Raw genomic sequence first — 20,912 nt, forward strand, 5'->3', positions numbered from 1 at the left:
GGAAGCCAGCTCCAGACTCTTGGCCCTGTCGCCGTCCCGCAGCCCCAGCCGGGGAACCATTCTTGCTGTGGACGCTGAGCTGAGGCCTTGGCTGCACATGCAGAGCTTGTGTCCGTGTGTCAGTGAGGATCACCAGCAACTGCCCAGAGACCTGAGGGAGCAGAGAGAAAGGGCAGGTGGGCGGGCAAGCTACAGAGTGCCCCCCCTCCCCCCCCCCCCCCGTGCGGTTGCTGCTGGAGCAACAGGTGTGCCTGGTGTGCTTTGAGCCGGGGTTGGCGGAAGCTTCTGGGTGGAAACGCGCTCAGTGCACAGCTGGCCAGGGCTGGGGCTTTGGTTGCTCCTATCGGGCGGCCAGGCCCACCCGCAGAAGTAACCGCACCGGCCAGCTCAGAGCGGGCTATTTGAGAAGCAGCCGGCCCCTCGCCTGGCACGTCCTCCGTCGCTCAGGAATGTGCCTGAACCTTTATCGGCAAGACCACCTCCTCCTCGACGGAGGCAGAGAGCATTCCTGCCTCCTTTGGGAGCTGGGCATTGAGAGGAAACTCCGACTGGCTTCCCAGTTTTATTTGCCCAGGCGGGTGCCCACTGCTAATCACCCTGGCTCCCAGGCTCAGAGGGCAGCTGACCCAGGAGGTGGTCGAGCCACATGTCACAGACGAGGAGCCTGCCCCGCCCAGGCTTCCCTTTAACTGGGCCCAAACATGACCTCGGGTCTCTAACAGATAAAGACGCACCAGCGAAATTCAGCGGTCTGCGCCCAGGGTTTTCCATTTTACAAAACCCGTCCCGTTCTGTCTTCCCAACTGTCTTCCCAACTCATGAACCCCCATGTCCACCCTTGCTTTTCTCCGTTACGACCCTGACACAATTAGGGAGGGCTAACAGTCTCGGGGATTAAAAATGTGATTAAATCTGAGCAGCAGAACAGGCAAAATTGAAAGCGTTTCACGCAGGAACCTCATGACTAGGAGCCTAGTGGAGTCGGCCCTCCTCCCACACAGACACAGACGCGTGAGCACAGTCGCCCTGGGAGGTTCCCCGGGGAGGGGGGGGGCAGGGGCAGAAGCAGCCCTGCTCCTGGATGGGGTCAGCAGGTGCCCTGTCCTCATGCCCCCCTGTGACTGTTGTGGGTGGAGGGGATCCAGGGGCAGCTCAGGGTCTCAGGGAGCAAGCCCGGTGTGTAGTGATGGGAGACGGGAAAATTGGCTGAAGGGCTGTTGCCTCCACGAGCCCCCGTAGGTCCCCCGGTAGAGCCGCCTGCATCAGCGCACCAGCCTGAGGCCACCCAGAGGGGCTGCTAGCGATGCCTGCCCCAGGTGCCCGTGTGGTATGTGCCTTGTAAATGCTGAAGTCTAGTATAGTCTCCATTCAATTTGAGATCACTTTTTAAAGGCAGTTTTCAAAAAGCACTAAAATCATTAATTCCTAAGTGGGAAGATTCGGTCACAGTAGATAACGACAGGGATCCCCGGGTATTGGCTCCCAATTCCTGGCTGTGCTGCGACACGCTGCCCTAGGGACCCTCACCGACACCCCCACCCCCACCTCCCGGCACTGCGGCACACAGCGGGCGAATGTGGACTTTGGAATCCCTCGTCCTTCCCTCCCCTCCCTGCACCCCCCTCCCAGCTCCCCTGGAGGTTGCATCGGAGCTCAACATAAGCACAAGAGTAAAACGTCTCAGGCGACGTGGAACCGTGTGTGACACATGCAGTTCTTGGTTCTCGGCTTGGCGGTGTCAGATGCCCGTTAACAATCCAGATCCCATCAGCTCTGGCTTCGTGAAACAGCACAGTGAACAGATGTCGCTTCCCTTAATAACTCGGGCTCACGACCGGAACTCCCAAGAGGGTGCTAAGCCACTGTGCCTCGGTTTCCGCAGGGGCAGGTGTGGCCGCCTGCCGCCCTCGGCCTGCTGGCCTCCCCTGTCTGCATCTCAGCATGTTTCTGAGGGGCTCACCCCCTCCTGGCAGGCACCCCCTCCCCAGAGGTGCCCAGACCCTCTGGGTCCAGCACGCATCTGGTCCCCGGGGCCTTGGTGGTCTTTGCTGTCGGAGCTGGGAAACCAAGGGGCCATCCTTACGAGCAAGAAGCTTCCAAGAGAAGGAACAGTCTGAGAAGGGGAGGGGGGAGACATGTCCTCAGATCTCGGGGATTGGGGGGCGAGGGAGGCAGCTCTGACTGGCTAGCCGCCTTCCCATCCATCCGCTTACTGGCCGCTCACAGGGCGTGCTCTAAGATAGGTGGGCTTGCAGGGTAAGAAGAGTATACTGGTTTCCTTTTGTTTTGCATTTCTCCCTCATTCTTTACTATCTTTTTTTTTTTTTTTTAAGATTTTATTCATTTGTTTGGGAGAAAGAGCACCAGAGAGAGCACATGTGCACGAGCAGTGGGGAGGGGCAGAGGAGAGGCAGGCTCCCCGCAGAGCAGGGAGCCCGATGCGGCACTTGATCCCGGGACCCGGGACCATGACCTGAGACAAAGGCAGACACGTAACCTGCTGAGCCACCCAGGCGCCCCACCATCTAAGTTTCCTAAAGGAAGCCTGGAATGACGTCCCTTTGGAGAGGAGACGTGGTAACGAGTCAGCTGATGGTCACGGCTCTCTCATCTGCTCTGAAAATAGAACTTCAATGAACGTGCTTCTTAGGATACAATTTTTTTTTCCAAAAGTGGTTTAAAGAAATGAATAAACCCCAGTCATCCATCACAAAAGAACTTTCCCCCCAATGCTTCAAAAACCAGAAATTGCATATTCCAGGAGAACGGCAACAGTGAATTTTGTTTTAAGGTTTTCTTGTCCAAAATCTAAACTATCCGTGAAAATAGTTTGAATGACTGGCACAGCAAGGCAACTCCCGAATGTGTCATTCACGGTCAGCGTCGTGCCCGTAGGGGGAACCCCTGAGGGTTTGGTGCAAAAAATATTAAGAAATGACTCTTCACCAATTTAAGGCAGAGGTCAGGGGACATTTTAGTTGGGAACTCTGAGAAAGCGCTCGTGTTAGGTGGTGTCTGGCTGCCCTGGAAATGTCGCTTGTCACTAATTAACCCCTTGTGAAACACATCAGAGTCCTCTCTGGCCCAGAGCAGTTTTTGTTGACGTCTCCGCGGCGAACATGCAAATGTGAACAGCACGGGGCGGGGTGGGGGGGGTGCTCCCCAGAACTCAGAAGCAACGTCACGTCTTTCGGTTGGCCTGAAGGGTTCCCAGGGGGAGGAGACAGTTGGGACCCCCTTCTCCGATGTCCCTGAGACACGGGCGACAGTCCTCGGTGAAGGCTTGTTGAAGTCACACAGGTTCTCACCCCACAAGGGTCGCCCAAACCATGTTTTCCCCTGAGCCTCGGTGCCCAGAGAAGAGCTGATGTGGGTGTAGCGGCCTCGTCCTCGGGCCGGGGCGCTGGGAGCACGGAACGGTGCCTGCGGTGTGCCAGGGAAATGACAAAGTCTCCGTCCTCGTGGAGCTGGACAGGGACGAGGGACAGCAGCCGTCACACTAGAACGTGCAAAGAAATGCTCCAAGGATGAGCATGAAGGGGGTGGGGCTGAGCAGGGTGGGCCCCCCTGGGCAGCACCCCGACCCCGTGTGCTCGAATCCCCAGTGAAGTCCTCCCAGGTGTGGTAATGCCTCAACTTTGTACCCAGTGTAACGGCAGCGTCAGCATCCGTGAGGCCCGAGTGACTCCTCTGCAGGAAGAACCAGCAGGGGGGCCCGTGTCCATCCTCAGTCTCGCTCAGCCAACCCCTTCACTGTCCCTGTCCTGCTTTGCTAGAGCTTTGCCGCTCAGAGGGGTCCCGGGACCAGCGACACCGGCCACCTCCAGTGTGAGCACGGCCACCTGGGAATCTCCTTAAAATATGAATTCTGAATCAGGAGGTCTGGGGCGGGGCCTGAGAAGTCTGCATTTCTAGCAAGCTCCTCGGAAATGCTGCTGGTCCTCAGAGGCACACTGTTCGGTTTGGGGGTTTGTTTGTTTTTTTTTTAAGGCTTAATTTATGTATTTGAGAAAGGCAGTTGGGGGACAAGCAGGGGGAGAGGCAGAGGCAGAGGGAGACACAGACTCCCCGCTGAGCAAGGAGCTGGACACGGGACTCGATCCCAGGACCCCTGGATCATGACCTGAGCCTCACCGACTGAGCCACCCCGGCGCCCCCTGCGAGGCAAGCGCCCAGCGCTACTCCGTTAAGCAGCTGAGTGAAGTCAGGGTCTCGGAGGCCAGCGCTGGCGGTGAACCTAACATGCGCCCAGGCTCGAGCCCCACGGCCGACCCCCCTCGGGTACACCCGCTCCCGCTGACCATGTTGTCTGCGGGCCTGGTCCCCACTCCTCTGCCGGCAGGTGGGCTCCACCCTGGGAAGTATGTGCAGGCCCCCCATCCCCCCCGCAGACACAGTGACCTCAGGACATCGGGCTGGGGCGACCTCTCAGGGGGCCAGGGCATGCACGGTGACTCCACAGCTTGACCATGAATCTGAGGGGAAGTTGCCTGGAAACAGGACAGGATCACCCTCCACCAGGAGCTGGAAGGCGAGAAGCCCCGGGGATGGAGCCCTTCTGCAGCGTTTCCCCAGCGTTTCTGGGGTCCCCACTGCAGCACGTGACCCTGGGGCAGGGGAAAGATACTGACGTCACCGACATTATGTCACAGCGGAGGGACAAAGGGCCCCGGGGCTACATGTGGGAGTTCCAAGTGTGCAGGAACGTCACACATAAACCTTACACCGTTTAAACAACACAAGTTTCCAGACAGGCATTTGTCTGTTCTAGAAAACCCTTCCGTCCGGAGCCAAAGTACCTGGGAACTCGGCGTGTCCCGCGGCCCCTCTTGTGGGGCCTTGTGACGTAGCCTCTGTCCACGGGCTTTCGGGGTGACCACCTGTGATCCTGTCCTATTCCAGGTGTGATCCTGACAAGCAGAGATGGGGAAAAAACTGGATCTTTCCAAGCTCACGGACGAAGAGGCCAAGCACGTCTGGGAAGTGGTTCAGCGGGACTTTGACCTGAGAAGGAAAGAAGAGGAACGACTGGAGTAAGTGTGTGGGGCCGAGCCGGTCCCTCCGGCGTCCTCAGGAGGGGCCTCATCGGGGCGCCCTCGGGGGAGGGGGGCAGACAGCAGGAAGCACAGGTGCAGGACGCTGGATGGGAAGCCGGGCGCTGGGAGACATCCTGCGTTCCGGGCTCGGCTTCCTTCTGAGTAAAACGAGGGGATCTGACCTTCCAGCCTGCATTCGGGTGTCCCCTGAATGGTTTTAGTTCCTCTTGATCCAGCTTCAGGCTCAGGGTCCCGTGGTCTCCTGAGTCCAGGGACGCTTCGGCCACCTGGCGAGCTGAAGGTGATAAAATAGGGAAACACCCGGAATGTCGGGATGGAGGGATTTCAGCGTCAAGGCTGGCTTCGCCTCTCTTTCCCGCACGTTGGGTGGCGCCCATCCTCGAGTGGGTGGCCGTGAACCGAGCCAACACCCTCTGCCAGTATTTACCCGCGGCCCCTCCTGTGACATTAGCTGTGCCCCGAGCTCCTTTATGATCCTTTCTTGGTGTCCGTGTGGGCCGGAGGCCTATCGAGAAGGAGACCCCGGAGCAAAGGATCACGGAGGAGGAGGGCAGCCCAGCGAATGGCCGAAAGAGCACCCCAGGCGGAGGCAGAGAGGAGCTAGTGAGGAGCGGGGTGCCAGGCGGCAGGTCCTGGAGGACCTCTCTGGGGCTTGAGCCTTCTGAGCCCCGGCAGCCGTCAAGCCGGGGAACCCCAAGACCCGGCTTCTGCTCTGCAACCCTACGGCTCCCGGGGAATGGTCACACGTACCTCGAGGGCAGAGCCAGCAAGTTTGCCCACGACTGGATGTGCGGGTGCCGAGGGCGAGGCCAGGGTCGTGGCCTGAGTCACCGGGGGGATGGGTTGTCGCCATCTCCCCCCTCGGAAGACGAGGCGGAGCGGGTTTGGGGGACGCCGGGAAAGGGTTCCGACACGTTGCGGTTAGGTGCCTGGTAGGCGTCAGGTGGGCCGGTGGCCTCCACGTGAGCTGGCCGGGAGCTCGGGGACTGTGAGAGTTTTCACCAATAGATGACATTTTATATCCGTTTCCTGGGGCTGCTGTAACGCTATAAATTTAGCGGCTCACAGGGCATACGTTTCTCAGGGTTCTGGAGGTCAGACGCTTTAAGATCAAGGTGTCGGCAGGCCTGCGTTCCTTCTAGAAGCTCCAGGGAGGAGCCTGTTTCCTTGCCTCTCCCAGCCTCCGGGGCACCTGGCCCTGCCTCTGTCCTCAGGGAGGTCAGCCTGGCATCCGGCCCCCACCCCTCGCCTCCTCCTCCTCCCTCTGCCCCTGTGATGACATCGGGCCCACCCAGATAGTCCAGGGTAATCTCGCTGCCTCGAGGTCCTTAATCACATCTGCTAAGTCCCTTTTGCCCTGTGAGGTGATGTCTCTACAGGTCCCGGGAATTAGGATCATAGACCATTTATTTTCTTTTCTTTTCTTTTCTTTATTTTTTCATGAGAGACACAGAGAGAGGCCGAGACACAGGCAGAGGGAGAAGCAGGCTCCATGCGGGAAGCCCAATGTGGGACTTGATCCCGGGTCTCTGGGATCATGCACTGGGCTGAAGGTGGCACTAAACCGCTGGGCCACCCGGGCTGCCCCATAGACCATTTTCATGTGGGAAGGAGAGCATTATTCAACTGACCCCAACATGTAGTCGCCAGACAGGAGGAGACCCCCCAGGAGGGAGGGAGTCCAGAGAGAGAAAGACGGGCCCCCCCCTCCCCCGGGAGACGAGGAGGACCAGGGGCGAGGGATGCTCTGGGTCCCAACACAGAACAAAGCCCACATAATGGCCGAGCCACTAAGAGAAGCAAGCAGGGTCCCCCCAATGCCTGCAGCGCCCGCAGGGGGGGCCCGGTCAGTGCCGCCAGAGGGTCCCTGCTGCCTCTTGGTGCAGCCCATTCCGCCCTGGGCCCCTGGGTCACCCCCGGGCTTTGGTCATGAAGTTGCTGCCTCCGTGCTGGCCTCCGGGGACCGTCAGCCCCTAACATACCCACACGAGACCTCAGACTGGAGCCCACGGCAGGCCTTGACCTGACCTGACTTCCGAGTACCGCGCAGGTGCCCGAGCTGCCACAGGGCCCTCCGCCCCTTCTCTCCCTGCCTCTGAGGTCTCCCCATTCTGAGGTCCCCTCCCTCTCTTCCCTTCGTCCTGTGAACACTGCAGCGTCCTCTCGCTCTGTGACCCAGAGCAGCTCCCTGCCCGGCCGCCGGGCTCTGCCCAGGGCCGCGATGCTCGCACCAGCAAAGCCAGCGCAGCCTTCCCTCCTGACGGCACCTTCTTCCCCAGGGATGGACCCAGCCCTGCCTCCGGGCAGCCCAGCTGTTGTCGACTTTTATTTTCAGTCTATAGAAACACAGATAAGTGAGAAGGAGGGAGCCCAGCTCTCCAGGGAGCAGAGGGAGGACCACCTGGGCCAGGTGCCAAGAGGCAGCCTCCTTCCCAGAGACCCTTGAGCTGGGCTGCTCCTCTGTCTCGGCAGCCAGCCGGAGTGGGTGTCCCAGAAATGCCTGTTTCTTGCATGAAGGCGAGTCCCTTCTGATGTCCACCATTCCGTAGTGTCCTATTCCTCTTGCCACGAGGAGACAGGCCCAGGTGACCTCTCACCGCTGTTGGAAACGGAAGGCTCCCACAAGGATGCGGACCGTGACGCCGCGGGCCAGGTCCCTGGGCCAGTCACGGTCAGGGCGGCTTCCTCATTCAGAAGTGCCCGAAGCCGTCTGCTCAGAAGTGGGACCCGGTGGGGGAGTGATGGGGGGGATCGGCCCTCTCTGCTCCGGGTACTTGGCCTGCCGTGTGGCGGGGGGTGGGCTGATTAAATCCCCCCATCAGACGGGAGGAGGTCGGATGGGGAATGTTGACGCAGTGGAGGGTCGTACAGCCCTGGGAACGCGAGCGTGCAGAGAGGCCGCGGCGTGGAGAGTCTGTGTCCCGGGAGCGTTAGGTCAAGAGCAGCGAAGCCCAAAAGGCATAACCGGGGCTGGTTGTTGTTGTGCAAACATGCGTGGAGCAGGTGGCTCAGGAAGTGACGAGTCACTGTGGGAGGGAGGAGGAAGGGAAGGGTTTTTATATTTCTTATCGTTTCTGACGGTTTTGTCTCTTGGTAACTATGCTGCTAGTTAGATACGCAACAGAAAGGAAAGCTGCCTCTGACCGTGAGGGACCTTTTCTCCCGTCACCCCCAGCTGCCCGGGGGCAGCCGCGGGACCCAGACATGTGCTCCCGAGCACGAGGGTGGGCGTGATGAGCACCGTGAGGCCCAAACGCGTGGGTCCAGGTTCTGCCCAGATGGGCAGCTCTGCTTAGAAGGGGCGGCTAAACCCAGCATGAAAATGAAGACCCTGAGTTCTTGACACCAGAGGTGATTCTACAGAGCAGTTGGCTAAAATGCCAGCCCCCCCAGGTTCCCTGATCCATGAAGCAGTCATGGGCCAAGAGGAGAAAGTGGTCACCCAGTGGCTGTGACAAACCCAGCGGCTCGGGAATCGCTCAGACAGGTTTCTCATGTCTTTGCCATCCTCCAAAAGGGAGACCGAGTGCACAGCTCAGCTGGAGGAAGCTTCCACAGTCAGTGATAGAACCAAGTTAATGGGGGAAAGAAGTGGAAACCCAAGAAACACGTTCACTAAATGGAGAGAACTTTCCTGCCCTGAATATGCATCCGGTGGACACAGTGCATGGGCCTGATTCGCCGGGAGCAGATTTGCCAAGGGGCAGTTTGCTAAACAGTCAGCTCACCAAATCTACCAGTTTGAAAACAAACCACAAAAATATTTCTTTTAATGTCTACGAGTTAACAGAAATGTGTATTTGGTGGATTTCTCCCCAGATGTGGAAATGCCAATCAACTGTAGAGGATGCTAGGACAGGGCCTGGGCCGAGACTCCGGTACCTGGTCCCTCCCTGTAGGAGCAGCGCAGCTTGGGGTCTCCTCTGTCGAAGCACGGGACAAATGAGCTGGCCCAGATCGCTGATATTTGGGAGGACGAAGGCCACATGGCTGTGAGACTGGTTTCCATGACACCTGCAGGACCAGAGGTAGAGCATCCCCTCCAAATACTGACGCCCCTGATCCCTCACCCGGGCTGTGTGAGGACATTCAGAGCTCCATGGGGGACACAGGGGCCATCCCAGCTGTGAGAGGCGAGGGCCGCAGGGTCTTGGCCACTGCCTCAGCAGGAGCCTCTTGATGTGGCTTTCCGGATAGAAAACACAGCTGCCTCTCCGCTGAATCGACCAGAACGAGTTTTTTCAGGGTCCAGCTCCCGAGTGGATGGCACCACATAGAGAGCATCCCGAGTGGGTGGCTTTCCTTGCAGGCCGTTTCTGGAAGACGACAAGAAGGAAGAAAGAGGCCATGCTGTCTTTGATTTAGCCCCAGGCACGTAGCAGTCTCTCCCTGGAGTTGGCGTGTGGGACCAGGGACTCGGGAGTGGGGTGTTTACAGTACAGAGTGTCCTGTTATTCCTGGCTTCCCATCAGGACGTGACACTGCACTCCAAAGAATCAAAACCTCAAAGACAGACGAAATTAGGATGTTAACAACATGGGCACCAGTGAGGTGCTTTAGGATACCTTTAACTTACTACCTGCTTCCCACCATCGAGTCCTGAGCCGTGGGCTTTGTAACGAGGGCATATGTCTTGCTGTGGATGAACCTCGAGCCTCAGTGGAGGGCAGATCCTCGTGTGAGGGAATGGCCCTCTTTACCCCAAGCCTGCTACCCGGTGCAAGGCCTGGGCTGTGAGCCTTCCCGGGTGTTAGGGAGATGGAACATAGGACTATCTCAGTGGGAGCATGCTGTTTCTGATAATTCTGTTAAATTAATAAAATAGAAATAAAAATACTTATTTTTTTAAGATTTTTATTTATATATTCAGCAGAGAGAACACAAGCAGGGGAACAGCAGGCAGAGGGAGAAGCAGGCTCCCTGCTGAACAGGGAGCCCAATGTGGGGCTCGATCCCAGGACCCCAGGGCCATGACCTGAGCTGAAGGCTGATGCTTAACTGACTGAGCCACCCAGGCGCCCTAAAAATACTTTCCTAACATGATGAAAGTATCTCTCAAATAATAGTCGTCAGGATATATTAATGTTAGAAACAAGAAGAGGATTTCTATCATTAGCACTCATCCCGCTAATTTCGCTCTGCTCTCGATGGGCTGGCCAGAGCAATTAGAGAAGGCAGCAGAATAAATCCCGGAGATACAAACCTGTTATCTGCAGATGTGAAAACCCAAGGTAGTTCTCCGTAAAGCCAAGGTAAAAGAGAATGTAGTAGTCTGGCTAATTACCAAAAAATATAAAAGAAAAATCAGTGTCCCCTTCTTAGACATCGGAAATAATCAATTAGAAAATATATAGGAACAAGGATCCCCGGGTGGCGCAGCGGTTTGGCGCCTGCCTTTGGCCCAGGGCGCAATCCTGGAGACCCGGGATCGAATCCCACGTTGGGCTCCCGGTGCATGGAGCCTGCTTCTCCCTCTGCCTGTGTCTCTGCCTCTCTCTCTCTCACTGTGTGCCTATAATAAATAAATAAAAATTTAAAAAAAAAGAAAAAATATATAGGAACAAAACTTATTTACAATAAAAATACGAGGTACCCAGAAATATACAAATCAGAAATGTGCAAAAGCACTATGGAGAATCGCACAAAACATGGTGGAGCCTCACATGAAAATGTTAAATAAATAGCAAGTGATGCCGTATGCTCGAGATTGCACAAGCATCTCAATGGCCGGAGAATCAGCCAACTGGGCCCCTGGTGAGATTCCCAAGGCACTTTAGGGAACGTGAGACAATGGTACAGAAAAACAAAAATGTAAAGCAGTTCAAATAAAAATAGTAAGAAGGCCTTCGTTCCTTGAGATCATTTATTTCAGCGCTACGTTAATTAAAATAAAGCGGGCCCTGCTATTGTGGACATTGCTGCTATAAACATTGGGGTACATTTGCCCTTTCGAATCAATCGATCAATCAATCAATCAAGTGGGCCTTCACAGATTAATCAATGAAACAACATGGAAAGGTCTAAAGAACAACCAAGGGTAACAGTTCCTAGGACGATAAAGGTAACATTTCATACCAGTAGGAAAGGTCAGTTGGGGGACAGCTAGCCACCGGCAGGGGTGAGGGTTAACCTCAGATTTTGAAGTGAGATGTTAAAAATGTAAAATATGTAACTAGGAAAATTCCTGGAAGAGAATATAGGTAAATATGTGTATGGTCTTGAAGTGGGGGCTCAGTTGGTAAAGCGTCTGCCTTCAGCTCAGGTCATAATCCCGGGGTCCTGGGATCGAGTCCCGCGTCGGGCTCTTGCTCCTCGGGGAGTCTGCTTCTCCCTCTCCCTTGGCCTGCCACTCCTCTTGCTTGTGTGCTCTCTCCGTCTTTCAAATAAATAAATAAAATTCAAAAAAATAATAATCTTGAGGCCCCTGGTGGCTCAGTGGTTGAGCATCTGCCTTTGGCTCAGGGCGTGATCCCAGGGTCCTGGGATCAAGTCCTGCATCGGGCTCCCTGCAGGGAGCCTGCGTCTCCCTCTGCCTGTGCCTCTGCCTCCCGGTCTGTATCTCTCATGAATAAATAAATAAAATCTTAAAACAATAATAATAATCAGTTTCCAGTGGAAGGACTTATGTACAGCAATGCAGGCAGAAATCACAACAGAAAAAAAAGAGAAAAAAAAGGAAAAAAAAAAAGAAATCACAACAGAAGTTATCAGTAAGTATTGACTAAAATACATATATATGAAATTTAACAGAAAATATTTATTTTTATTTTTTTAAAGATTTCATTTATTTGAGAGAAATGGCGAGAGAGGTTTAATTTTTAAAAAAGAAGAAACAGGGATCCCTGGGTCGCGCAGCGGTTTGGCGCCTGCCTTTGGCCCAGGGCGTGATCCTGGAGACCCAGGATCGAATCCCACGTCGGGCTCCCGGTGCATGGAGCCTGCTTCTCCCTCTGCCTGTGTCTCTGCCTCTCTCTCTCTCTGTAACTATCATAAATAAATAAAAATTTAAAAAAATATTAAAAAAAAAAAGAAGAAACAATTTAGTGTAAGTGGAGAGGATTCATATCCTTCATATGTAAGGAGCTTCTTAGAAATATGAGTAAGTTTTCTAAATGAGAAAACCCCAAAAAGAAAACAACAACAAAAAAAAACGATGAAATAGGAAAAGGATATGAAGAGGAAATTCCCCAAATAAGTAATGCACATATCCAATAAACCTGAAGAAATACCAGGAGAAATACAGACTAATCAAAATAACGTTTTCACGTATTTCCAAAGATGAACGAGAACCCCAGGGGTCAGCCCGGCTGTGGGGCGCAGGCAAATGCAGGGCTGATTAGAGGGCTAAATCAGTTAGACCTTTGCGGAGGCCAGTCTGGGGCAACATAACCAAACCCTAAACGGGTGCCCGCCCTTTGCGCCAGCAAGCTCTTTGCTAAAAGTCATGCCACGGAGAGAAGCAAGAGAGGAAATTCCTCACAACAAGGATCCTAAGAGTGAAGAACTAGAAAGACCGTAACGTCCAAAATTACAAGCTTTGGCTACATAACTGACTTTTACCGTGTTACCGTGAATCCAACAAGGCATCGCCTGGAGCCCATTTAAAATAAAGCTGCAGCAATAAATCTTCAGGACCAGCTCACGAGGTATTAAAGTGGAAAAAGCAGACTGTGGAAATGTATGGTTACATGGCATTTCATTTTTTTAACATGCACGGAAAAGTCTAATAGTAACAGGGGCTCCGCGCTTCTTGCTCTGCTCCACCACGCTCGTGCCTGGGAGTCCAGCCTCTTCTGGTTTTGTTTTGTTTTTTGTTTTGTTTTGTTTTTTGGGGTTTTTTTGGCTGATCCTCCTGCCCCCCACCCCCACCCAGTATTCATTTTCGGGGGGTCCGGGGCCCCCACCTCAGTTCTCCTCTGTGCACACCCCCTCCCTGAGGGATGCGCACCTGCTCCACGGTGCTAACACCCTCCAGACCTGTGCCACCTGTGGGGCAGGAACTGAGCTACGTCTGCCCACCAGGGACGCGACCTGGAGCCACCTGCGTCTGTTAAGCACTTGAAATGTGCCCGATGCAAATGGGGAACTGACTTCGTCTTTTTTTTTTTCTCATTATAACTAAACATAGATAGCCACATGTGCCGCGTGGTGACTGTATTGGACAGTGCAGGTCTAGACAGCAAGTCCCAGCTGTATGCCCTCAGCCGAGAACTTTCCTCTGACCCCACAGAAGCAGGTAAATTTGTCTGCTGAGCGCCTCAGCTGGTTTTTTTTTTTTTTTAAGATTTTATTTATTTATTCATGAGACAGAGAGAGAGAGAGAGAGGCAGAGACACAGGCAGAGGGAGAAGCAGGCTCCATGCAGGGAGCCCGATGCGGGACTCAATCCTGAGTCTCCAGGGTCACACCCTGGGCTGAAGGCCGCGCTAATCCGCTGAGCCACTTGGGCTGCCCTCAGCGGGGGGTTTAATCAGCATCTCTAACCCAGCGTGTCTAAGGCAGGTCTTGATTTCCCCCCCCCAGGGTCCCCACTTCCCCGTCTTGGAGTCAGCCTGGGGGCCGAGGCCGAGTGCCCAGCAATCACAGTCATTTCCACTCCTCCCCTCTCATCCCACATTTCACACCCCCACGAGCCCGGTTGGCTCAACCCTCAGAATAAGTCCCAGCTGTGGCTCACCAGCCACGCGGCCACCCGGGTTCATGCCACGCCATCTCTCTGCTGGACGCCTCCCCTCCACCCTCCCTGCCCCGTTGTCTTCCTCCCCGTGGCCCCCAGGGAGGCACCTTTCCTCCCCTGGTCTCCTTGGCTCCCTCCTTCACATCACGCGCATCCCTTCTCAGACACCGCCTCCTCCAAGAAGCCTCCCCGGGTGCTCTTTCTAAAACAGTCACCACCCTCCCAACACTTCTCTCTGCTTAGCCTGCTCGATCCCCCTGCACGGCCCTTAGGGCTCATCTGTTATCCTATGAGTCGTGCACTTGCTGAGTAGAATCTGGCTCGGCACCCGTGTCAGGCCCAGCGAGGGCTCCAGTCTGTCACTAGCACCCAGCACAGTGCCTGACCGTCGGAAGACTCGCAGCTGTCTTGAGTGTGCACAGATGAGCAACGTGCACTTGGGGCTTTGTCTGTGTTGCATCGTTTACCCCCTAGACCAGCTTGCCACGCGGCTTCTGTTATTATCTGCATTTCCAGGAGAGGACGCTGAGGATGGGCCAGCGTCCCCAGCGGCGAGGAATGTCCAAGAATGTCCAGAAGTCGCTAACTGTGGGACTGCGTGGGGGAGGGGAGATGTTGCTCCGCGTCGCTCTGCATTATTGCTCCTAAGTGACATTCGTCCTCGTTACTCGGGTATGAAAAAGTCGTAGCTACAGAAAAGGCGCACGTGATGTTTTCATGTCCCGTAAGTACTGAGTGGCACCTAAGCAACCCCCCTTGAAGGGAACGGGCAGGTAATGGCCCCGGGTAGGTCTTCAGCCGCCTCCGCCTGGGGAAGAGCCAGGCCTGGGGACACCTGCATGCTGGCCCCGACGGCCGATGAGGTCCTGAGTTTGCAGGTTGCTGCGCTCCCGTCGATGGAGGCTCAGGATGGTGGCCTCTCGACTGCGTCTGTGCCGGAAAGGGTTGGGTAATCCTGGGTAATCCTGAGGTGCAGGGGGAGCGAGGGCGCTTGGCGCAGGCAGTGACTCATGCCCCTGGGCGAGGACCCAGCTTACCTAAATAGAACACCCTGTTTCCAAGGGCACTGCCCGAAAATCAAATATTAGGCCTGTGAAACCTTCCTCAGAAAGGTAAACAGGTGGAGATGTGGATTTGCGATCTCTGCCAACAGATCGGGGCTCCTGAGTTACTCTCTGAAAGCTCCCCTGGCATGAGACGGGGACGAACGTGGCTCGCTTTAAAAATGCTGCTACCAGGGGACATCTGGGGGGGCTCAGTGGCTTGGCGCCGGCATTTGGCCCAGGCCGTGACCCCAGGGTCTCGGGATCGAGTCCCACATCGGGCTCCCTGCATGGAGCCCGCTTCTCCCTCTGCCTGTGTCTCTGCCTCTCTGGGTCTCACGAATAAATAAATAAAGTCTTAAAAAAAAAAAAGATCCACATACTTGCTCCTCAGTTATCATTATGCTACGCTGTCCTGTTCAGTTGTGACTGACCGCCCTGCTTCTTTGGGGTGCCGTGCTTTCCATACTTCAGCATCCTGCTCCTGAGGCTCATCGGTGCCTGCAGGCCCCGACACCCGGTTCCTAGGGTCACACCTGGGGTCCGTCTGGAGCACCCCTGCAGGTTAATTTCTCAGGAAGGGCCCGGGCTGTGGAGTTTACATTTGGGACGCTCTCGGCTGGGCATGATATCCCCTCTCGCACAACTTGCCGTTCGGAACTCTGGCACAATAACGTGCCCCCCCGGAGACGCCCACATCCTGATCCACGGGGCCTGTGATTATGTCAGGTTATGTGACAAAAGGGGGATCCGCTTGCCGATTGCAGTTAAGGCTGCTCATCACATGGCCTGGACTTGGGGAGATGGTCCTGGGTGACCCGGCTGGGCCTGGGGTGATCGCAAGAGGCCCTGCAAGAAGAAAGGAGGGACGCAGGACAGTGTGAGAGCCAGAGCGCTTCACTGCGAGGTGCACCCCGCCCGCCCTGCTGGCTCTGATGGTAGAGGAAGGGCCAGCGATACGCCCTCGGGACGCTGGAAAGAGCCAGAGCACAGAGCCTCCCCCACGGCCTCCCGGGAGGCTCACGGTTCCTGCCAACACCTTGATTTTGGCCCAGTGACACCCACGTCAGACTTCTGAACTCCAGAGCCATCAGGTAAAAAGTTGGTGTTATTTTAAGCCACGAAAGGTGTGGGCATTTGCTACAGCAGCATCCGGAAACTGCCCTGTGGCTTCCAGCTCTCTCCACCTGCCGGCCGACCCTTGCTCCCCCAGCGCGAGCCTGCCGCGCCCTCTCCGAGCGATGCCAGCAGCCCGCGTGTGTGTGTGGCCTGCAACCCAGCACCTCCTAATCTGCAGATCTGGCTCTTTTTCCCTCCTGGTTAGGAGAGTTTTCATGGTTTCTCCCAGTGATCACCGCTTCCGAGGCATGGTCAAAAGTCACAGCCAACCAGGGTGTGCAGAGAAGAGCAGTTCATTTATTAGCCGTCTAAGGTCGCTCGTGAGCCCCCACCGTGCGAGCAGAAGATGCTTCAGCTTGTTGGTGTCTGGTATCCGAGACCCCGCTCGCTGGCATGGACCCTTCCTGGCTTAGGCCTGTCTTTCAGAGCCCCCCATCTCCACACCCCCTGCTTTTGGCCTTCATGGGGTGGACGGGGTTGCTGGGGTCTTGACTCCATACACCGCCACTGGTTCGTGGAGTGTCAGTCAGGTCAGCTAACAGGATGGGGACCATCGCTCGCGTGTGAATTGTCCTGGCCGGGCGTTGGGAGCCCCTGGCACCCACCCCTGAGATCCTCGATCCCAGCCTCGGGTGCTGCGGCCTCTTTGCCCCAACCCCAGGCCTCCGGGTCCCCAGCCCCTCATGCTGTCCGGCACCTAAGGATCCCCTAACGCAGGAGGCAGAGAGCAGAAGCCCTGGTCCGAGCTCATCCCTCTCTCAGAGGCTGCTGGGGCACGTTGGTGCTGTGGCCACCACGCGCTCCTCCCTAGCTGACCCTGGAGGGTGCACCACCGACCCCTGGGTCCCAGGCTGTCCCCAGGACTCATGCGTTTCCACTCTGCTTCCCTCCAGATTCGCCCCTAAGGGGCTGGGGAGCAAGGACACGCGGGTCTGACTGCCTCACGTCGCCTCCAGTCCTCCTCCCTTCCACACCCAGTTGTTACCTCGAGGGGACTTCGCTGCCCCGTCCCATCTTCAAAGGGCTTTCCTTGCACCCGACCCCAGGCCACTACACCTCTCTTGAGGACGACGGGCATCCGCCCTCCACTCTGGGCTCTTGATGTTGGCGCCCAGGCCGAGCTGGAGGCCGGCTGGCAGAGCAAGGTGCTGTGGGTTTGTGGTCCTGGGGGCACCCCTCGCGGCACTCCTCCGTCTGTCCCTGATTCCACGGCCGCCCCCTCCCTCCTCGTCCCCGTCCCTTCAGCCCTTGGCTCTGCGTCTGGGGCAGCAGACTTGCTTCCGAATCAGCCGTTCTCAAGCATTTTGGCTTCAGGCTCCCTTTACATTCTTGAATTATCGAGAACCCCAAAGAGCTTACGTTCATATGGATTATGTATGTCGGTGTGTACCCTATCAGAAGTTAGAGCCAGGGCAGCCCGGGTGGCTCAGTGGTTTAGCACCACCTTCAGCCCAGGGCCTGATCCTAGAGACCCGGGATCAAGTCCCACGTCGGGCTCCCTGCATGGAGCCTGCTTCTCCCTTTGCCTGTATCTCTGCCTCTCTCTGTGTCCCTCATGAATAAATAAATAAAAATCTAATACATAAATAAACAAACAAACAGTAATGTTTTAAAAAAAAAAAGAAAAAAATGAGAGCCAGGCATTTCAAAAACAGTCATCCATTCACTTAAAAATAACAGCAGTAAACCGCTTACATGTTAACATAAGTAACGTTGTTAGGGAAAGTAACTTTTTCCAAAACAAATGAGGAGACTGGCATGTTCTGTGTTTTTGGAAATCCCTTCAGTGGCTGGGGTAATAGAAGATGGTTGAATTGTCGTCTTGCTTCTGTTTTGAATGTGTTGTAATATGTTGTTTTGGCTGAAGGATTTGAAGAAAACCTGTCCTCGTGCAGATACGTAGTTGGGGGGGAAGGGCATGTTTCAGTTGTCTTCCCAGATGATTCTGGACATCGTGCTTTGATACTATGTGGGAACCCAGCAGCAACTGGTGATTTTTTTTTTTCAAGATTTTATTTATTTATTCATGGGAGATACAGAGAGAGAGGCAGAGACACAGGCAGAGGGAGAAGCAGGCTCCCTGTGGGGGAGCCTGATGCGGGATTTGATCCCAGGACCCCAGGGTCACGCCCTGGGCCCAAGGCAGATGCTCAACGGCTGAGCCCCCAGGTGCCCCCTGCATGGTGGAATCTGAAAGCAAACATAACAATGAACTTTTCCTTCCCCGTTAGGTTAAAATCCATTACTCTGTCCTGCACTCGAAGTGCATCTTGTATCCATGTGCGATTTGGTCGCACCATATACAGTTTCCAAATGGTGACACATTTCATCCGTTACCCCCCCAAAAAAATCACACGTGATGGACGCTGTCAAGCTCACAGTGGCAGACCTACATTTCCCGACATTCTTCTTCATGCTTGAAAGCTTGAGTTTTGTCATGGCCACAAACCTTGTCACTTGCTTTCCTCGAGGTGACGGGCTCCCTGTGTTCATTTCTAAGGGAACGTCTGACAAACGCCCAAGTCAGAATAGTTCATCTTCCAGTTGTTCTTCGAAGTGAAAATGAGGCTTCGTGAAAAAAGAAAAATTCTCGTTCACGTTGGAGCTCCAGCAGTGGCCTGCTTCCTTGCACCAAGACCTTGGGGGTGGTTCGGGGTGTAGCAGAAATGCTTTGAGTGCATACTAATTCCTTCACGCCGGATATGGAAAAGACGTGCTCAAGGGTCAAGGTTGAGTAAGATGAACAGCTGTTACTGCAGCATCAAGGACCTACCTTTGATCAGGACACGCTTCATCAAAGACATGCCCATCTTTACCTTTGTGGCACGTACTGCAAGGGCTGCTGGGACGGTCTGCACCTCTGCCTTGACCCCTGCTAAGGTCCCGCCGTTGCTTCTGCACCACTGGTGCAGGTGCCGAAGAGCAACCGAGAGAAGTACCATCTCAGCATTGTTACTAAAATAGTGGGGACCAAGTGGAGCCTCTGAGAGGGTCTCAAGAGCCTCCAGCAGTCCCTGGACCACCCCCCGAGAACCACTGTTCTTAGTCATGGGACTTAAGATGCTGCGATGGTCATTCTGCCCGTCTTCCTCCCCGTCGTCAGTGGCCGTCCCTTGCCATCTTTGTTTGGGCCGCCTCTCCTCCACCCCAGCGAACCAGCCTGTGGTCTTCCCATCTCAGCCTGGTTCCTTCCCTCCCGCCTCCTCTCTCTGAATCCCAACCACACTGGTTTCTAGTCTTCTGGTTCTGACCGTCGACCGCATGCAGAGTGTCGCTTCTCCCTGAGGGTGACGGGAACCCACAGCTGCACGGGGTGGGCTTTTGCCTGCCGGCGCACCGAGTGGAGCGACATCTGGTCAACCCAGTGTTTGCAATAAGCGGGATGTGCGGAGGGCCCTGGCCCGGCTCACTTCCTCCTCCTCGTGCAGCTCCGGGTCGGGGTGACTGCCCCGCGGCTGGCAGGCCTCATCTGCTGCTACTGTGCTGGACCCGTGTGGTTCTCTCCTTCCCTGCTCTCCAGCCACGACAAGGAGAAGTTCCGCTTTAGAGAATCTGAGGCCGAGTGTAATGATCCCTTCCGCCGTAGTCAGCTCCTGGAATACGTCGGTGTCCAGGCGCCAGCTGCGGGGCCCCTATTTCAGAGGACTTCCCGTCCTGGGGTGCAGAGTGTCCTGTGGGTCCCCAGCCTTCTTCCTGCTGGGCTGGGGGTGTGCTTCTGCCTGGATACAGAATGAGGGAGAGAGGCAAAGGGGTGGCCTCTAGATTTTCTGGCTGATGCAGATAGAGTCCCAGGGGAAACGGAGGAGGCTAGGTCCGCCCCACCCACGTGGCTCCGTGACACCTCTCCCCCTGGATAGCCGCCAGCATTAGGCCATGTTTCCTTGGTTTTCAAAGCTGAGATGAGAGCTTTGTTTGTGGGCCTAAATTCCCCAAGAATGAGGAGCGGGAAGCCCATGAAGTCCAGGAAATGCCACTTACCCCCACATGTGGTGTCCCAGAGCTTCCCAGAACCGCTGCCTTGTCTCCAGCCTCCACCTGCTCTGGGGTGTCCTGCTCAGAAACCACAGGCGCGGTGTTCCCACAAGACGGCGGCACCCAGGGTCCGGCTGATTCCTGCCACTAAGATTGCATCAAGTTGATCTCGTCTAAAACTAAAAATACGGCACTTGGCAGACATTCTCTAGAATCCAGAACCAAAGGAATGTGTCCGTGGTGTGGGGGTACACTTCCCAGTCGACGCAATTTGGCGAGCACGCCGGGTAGATCTGGGATAACTGCGGTTTTCCCGGGACACCCTGGTGCTGGATGTTTCCTGTGCTGGACGCCCTCCAAACCAGGCTATTGCAGCCTTGCTCTGTGGGAACCAACCTTGGGGAGGGCAGGGCGGGGGGCAGCTCAGCTTGCTCCCCTGCTGCAGGACCCCAAAACTGTGAGGAGGTGCCTCCCATCCCAGTCCCCAGGACCCTCATGACCTCGGGGGAGTGCAGCGACCCGTCACTTTCTCGGGAGGGTGCCAACCCAACCCCCACCTGCCTGGAGCTGCCTTCCTTGCAGGGCCGTTAGCTCACCCAGGGTGCAGGGCAGGGGCGACTGGCCGGGGCCTCACAGCCTTGCCCGTCTATGAGCTTGGTCTCTGCCTTCCCTGTGGCATCTGCAGAGCACTGACCAGCCCGTGAACCACTTGGATTTTTCTCTCCTCTAATCTCCTCTCAAACAATTAGACTGGGCAATAGATTGGTTTGAAATAACCATGTGGCCTGACCAGGTGCACCCCCAGGCCCCCACCTGCCCCCGGCCCCACTGGGCTCCCCAGGGCCTCTCGCCTCATCCCCCGACACACAACTGAGGAAGGTTGGATGCTCGGTGCTAATGACTCAGGTCCTCCGGGGAAACAGGGTGCCGAATGAAGCACAGTCTCCGAGCTCTGGGCTGGGCATCAGGAAAGCTGCGGGTTCCAGCTCCGAGCTGGAGTTCGGGACCCCTGTCCTTCCTCTATTAGTATGAGTTAGCTGAGGT

The 20,912-nt window shown here is 55.7% G+C and overlaps 1 protein-coding gene and 1 long non-coding RNA gene across 3 annotated transcripts in view; one reads left to right on the forward strand and one right to left on the reverse strand.

Annotated features, from left to right (window-relative positions):
- Window positions 1–20,912, forward strand: part of MLPH (melanophilin) — a 48,827-nt gene that overhangs the window by 1,950 nt on the left and 25,965 nt on the right. For both annotated transcript variants that reach the window (XM_072796803.1, XM_072796804.1), the window contains exon 2: window positions 4,903–5,033. In XM_072796803.1, coding sequence (XP_072652904.1) covers window positions 4,924–5,033 — 110 coding nt within the window. In that variant the 5' untranslated portion in view covers window positions 4,903–4,923. The remainder of the gene's footprint in view (window positions 1–4,902; window positions 5,034–20,912) is intronic.
- LOC140616266 (uncharacterized) lies at window positions 2,357–6,224 on the reverse strand. Its single transcript, XR_012016814.1, has 3 exons — window positions 5,808–6,224; window positions 4,800–5,331; window positions 2,357–3,499 (listed from the first exon to the last, which is right to left on the reverse strand). It is a non-coding gene; the product is annotated as an uncharacterized lncRNA (long non-coding RNA).

The sequence above is a fragment of the Canis lupus genome, chromosome 24, assembly GCF_048164855.1.
Source record: "Canis lupus baileyi chromosome 24, mCanLup2.hap1, whole genome shotgun sequence".
NCBI lineage: Eukaryota > Metazoa > Chordata > Mammalia > Carnivora > Canidae > Canis > Canis lupus.